Here is a 4,851-nt window from a genome sequence, read left to right as displayed (position 1 = left end):
AATATTTTTTCTGATAAATTTGACATTATAAATAAAATTTTCTCTGTAATGAGGCTAGTCAATCGTTTGTTTGCTTAAGAAACTGGTCATAAGCAATGGCATCGTCAAAATTTGCTGGTTTTTTGTTCGTGTTATTATTTTTTTTGAGTGAGTCGGAAGTTTTTGGAGAAAAGTATAGTTATATTCAAGATTGCATCTGGAAAGGTGGATTCACTGAGAGTTTAACATTTTTTTGTGGTCGTAATTATGTGACCGATCGTTTTTTCAACTATAATCATAGAAGAAAGCCATGTATAAACAACAGAGACGGTTATATAAAAGATGACATTTTTGAAATGTCATTTGAAAACTGCACATTTACGGCACTTCATCCCCTCGACATCGTGGAGTACTATCGGTACATCCAAAAACTGGATCTTTCGGATCTTGGATTGAAGACATTGGCTAGAGTGGACTTTTCTGGACTTCATGGGATGAGATTGAGATCGTTGAATGTATCGCACAATCTTCTAACCGAACTTGTAGAAGGAGTCTTAGATGGTGTCAAATACATTAAAACCGTTGACTTTTCGTACAACCAAATCCAAAATATCAATCCACTGGCCTTCTACAATAACACTAAAATGGTATCTCTTGATTTATCAAACAACAATCTTTTAATGATTGGCAATCAGATATTCTCTACATTAAATCAATTGGAAAATTTGTATCTTCGAAATAATAAAATGACCGACATAAAAGCATCGGCATTCAGCGATTTGTCAGCGTTAAGCAAATTGGATTTGTCACAAAACAAATTGACAAAATTAAATTCAGCCGCCTTTGCCGAACTTACGGTTAGCTCTTTGAATTTATCGCACAACGGAATCACCGAATTGGATACAAGACTCTTCAGCCGCATTAAATCAATCAAAATTTTAGACCTGTCTTACAATAACATTTCACAAATGGATTATTCATTTGTCAATAATCCTCAACTCACTGGTTTATACATTTCAAACAATCAAATCAAAAGTATAGATCAACTTGCATCAACGAATCTCAACGATTTTCAGGTGTTAGATGTGTCAAACAATCAAATCAGTGAATTATGCGATAACATTTTCGATCGATTTCCGAATTTGGCTGACATCAATTTGGCAATGAATCCAATAAAAAAAATGAACGACACAATTTTTACCAATAATGCAAATCTTTTGCGTTTAAATTTATCACATACTGCTTTGGAAAAAATTGGAGTGAAAACATTTTCGAAAACAAAAAAACTACAATCGCTCGATTTATCGGCGGGGAAATTGAAAAAATTAGATTTCAATATGTTTTTACCACGTCTTCCCGAATTAAAAATGTTCTATGTTGAAGGCAATAGTATTAAAGATTTATACGGATTTCGGAAACAACTCTTTCCCAATTTGCTGACGTTGGGAATTCAAAACAATAACTTTAACTGCTCGTACTTGCACCAATTCCTCGATAAAACTATTTGGCCAGATTTATACATCGATATTGATCGCATCTATCCATTTTCAACTGAAGACGTTAATGTTGGCGGCATACGCTGCAAAAAAATAAAAGTTGAATTAGTTGATTCGAGTGAACAAGTAGACGGTGATGGTGACGATAGTAAAAATTCCAAAGAATCTGATGCAGAAACTTTAACACATACGTCAATTAACGCTGGACCCACTAAAGGCAAATATGGAATCAAACCAACTCGAAGCGGAAGTGGGTATGTTGCTCTTATTGCCATCTTATGTGTAATTTCACTGGCAATAGTTGGTGGTGTAATTTATAGAAATGAAATTTTGAATTTTGTCACAACTAAAAATATTATGTATCGTCAGAATTACCGCCAAACAACTGTTGAAACCGAACCGGTACTAGCACCTTAAGTAAAAATATATTTTTTTTGTGCATAAGTTTCGTGCATGAGTTTTTTTGTATTCTCTGTTTGCGAGGGTATAGTAATTTAATTGTAAGTTTTGAAAAATAACAATTTTGGTAAATTTAAAAAATATTACTAGACAATAATGTCATTTGTTAGATAGCATTCGAAATAAAGACTACCTTTTCAATAAATATACCTCATATTATATAGAATTGTATCTCAATAAAAAACTCCGCGAATAAAATTAATTGCTGTGTTTATAATTTTTTTTTATAATTTTTTTTTTCTGTTTTTTCAAAGGACAAATGATGTTATTACAAAACCAATTCTAATAAATTTCAGAAATTAAAAATGTTGTCTCTCTTATTTAGGACAATTAATGGACGCGTAACATCATCACCACATTTAGCTTTTTAATGACGTCTTTCCGCTAGAAAATACAGAAACCAATTTCGAATTGAAAGAGACTTTGTTTTGATCAAATGCAACAATGGCAGCAAATTCTTTGACGTAATATGAGCGTTGATATAAATGCTACACGCTTTGACAAGGAAAAAGTTCTCTAACAAGAATCTATGCAAATACTTCATATAGACAATTTGTATTGCCTCAAAATTCCGATAAACAAATAAAATTCACGATTTCTTTCAAACTTTCTACGTAAAGTATTTGCATAGATTCTTGTCAATTTATACTTTTCCGGCAATATAATAATCAAAAATTAATTCTCTCTATACTTCTTCTGTTCTTTTTTGAGTTCATTTATACAACACTACCAAATCGAAACTTTAGATACATTTTGCTATGCATTTTACATACTTCTTTTAACTATTTACAACATTCGGTGAAAAAGGTCACGTTTATCCGATATCCTTTTTTTCCCTGGTACAATATCGGTTCAAACCAAAATAAATGTATCCATAGGCTTCAAAACGCCAGAAACACAGCCACAATCATGTTGGCGTTTGAACCTTGACATTTAACTCCAATTCAGTTGTGCTTGAGTAAACTTTTATTTTTAAAATTTATGCGGAGTGTGAATGTGAAAAAAGGTTCATAAATTGATGATTAGGCGCAGATAAATGAATTTTGTCGGGGGTGTACTCTGTGCATTTGTAAACTTTGCAGACATCTTTGTTGAGTCGTGAATTTCGTCACATTGTGACGCAGTTTCATTTTCAATGTATGCCTGATACCAATTGTAACTATAGTAGCGAAGAAAAAAATGTCGAAATCAAAACCACCGAATAAAAGATATACATAAATTAGCATAAAATTAGCTTAATCGCTCATTATAATATTATGAAAACTTTTTAAATGAATTCATTTGAATGCAGATCCCGCTGTAAAAGTCATTACACATATTTTTTTTTGCACCATAGAATTTACAGACATTAGACAATAATCAGTGTGCATGTGAATTCTATATTGCAGGCAATACGCATGAAATACTCCCGTTGATTGCTTTGTAGGACATTTTCATCTAATATTAAGGCATGTTCATTGACATTTTTCGCGACAAAAATAAATTAATCGTCGAAGGGTAGAACGAACACCACCAAATTGATGTAATTTTGTATATGTGAATGTGTGATAAATAATATTTGACGTGCGCTTCTATAATCGTAACGGAATGAATGTCGAAAATGAGAGTTGAGAGATGGATATGTTTGCGATTCGATCGTATGACGTTGACTGACATTGCCAAACTGTGCAAACGTTGAATGGAGCTGACAACTTGATATCGCATTCAGTGTGCGTGCACTTGTTTTTTTTTATATTGCAATTATTTGTCATTGCCAGCGAATTTTTTTTTTGTTATTTCATTTTGTCGGATAGAGATTCGCCAAATTAACGTCATTCAATATTGTTGTCGTCTTTTTGTGATAACATTTTTATGCGATTTGAAAGCTTTGTGAACAAAGCTGTTAAGAAAACACTTTAAAAAAACTCCATTCCGTCGGAATTGACACGAGATTATGGTGTTGACTTCGTTCACCAACAACTTATTGCTTACAAGTGGAGAAAAGGCCATTTTCTATGACCGAAAATATGAGCAAAAAATAGAATTCAATTAAAATTTAACAGGCCAATGTCATTGGGTTTCGCTTCAACAACATTGGAAAACAAAAATGCAATCGAATGAGATTCGCGCTCAGAATATCATATTGCAAACTGTAATAAGAAATTGTTGTGTTGCGTGTTTATTCTCTTTTGATGTTGTCATAATTACTCTGCATTCATTCAATCTTTGGGCAGATTCTTCTCGAAAATTCGCTGACTTGTCAATAACAAGCTCTCTTCCCCTCTGCCTTTTCTTCTTTTATTCGAGCCGGTTTTTTTGCTCAGTTGGAAAACTTTTGCTGGAGTTTTGCACTTACAGACTTTAAATTCATTTGATTGTTGTGTCAAATTGTTTTTCGCAAGCGTGATAAATGTGCGTCCAATGGTCTGAGTTCCAAAGCTATGCCATATTTTGTGTGCGGATTGTTATGCGATTAAATGCTTTCGACGCGATTTTTTTTATTGCAAATAGCTTTGTAAAAAGTTTTTAAGTGGAACGTAATAATAGCATGACTGTTAATGATCATCAGTGGAAAGTTTTGATCCAAAGAAGAAAAAAAACATTTATGAATATCAAATTATGCAACATAGCAAAGAAATAATGTTCAAAATCAACGGCGATAAAAGAGTTTTCCCGTTGAACAAGCAGTTATCTATTTAATGGACAGTTTCAATTACTTTAATCGTTCAATAAATAATCCAATTTTCACCAACAATCGACGGACAAATTTATCACCAATTTCAATTTATTGTACCCATTGAAATGTGTGTCGAGATGTTTTGTGTTTATCTGCCCGGCCCCATATGGCAAATCTATCGACAATCAATGAGGCCAATAAATTCGAAAATTACTTTCATTTCAAAAAAAGCTGATCAATTTCGGTGTTATAACACAGACA

At 32.7% G+C, this 4,851-nt stretch overlaps 1 protein-coding gene across 1 annotated transcript; it reads left to right on the top strand.

Moving 5' to 3' along the window:
- Positions 1 to 81: 81 nt before the first annotated feature.
- LOC116351066 (chaoptin-like) lies at positions 82 to 2,081 on the top strand. Its single transcript, XM_031783114.1, has one exon. It carries the CDS (start codon positions 96 to 98, stop codon positions 1,890 to 1,892), a length of 1,797 nt encoding a protein of 598 aa, XP_031638974.1. The 5' UTR covers positions 82 to 95; the 3' UTR covers positions 1,893 to 2,081.
- The last annotated feature ends 2,770 nt before the right edge of the window (positions 2,082 to 4,851 follow it).

The sequence above is a fragment of the Contarinia nasturtii genome, unplaced genomic scaffold (assembly GCF_009176525.2).
Source record: "Contarinia nasturtii isolate CC-2019 unplaced genomic scaffold, AAFC_CNas_1.1 Cnas_scaffold_4602, whole genome shotgun sequence".
Classification (NCBI taxonomy): domain Eukaryota; kingdom Metazoa; phylum Arthropoda; class Insecta; order Diptera; family Cecidomyiidae; genus Contarinia; species Contarinia nasturtii.
This window is presented reverse-complemented; position numbering and strand designations above follow the sequence as displayed.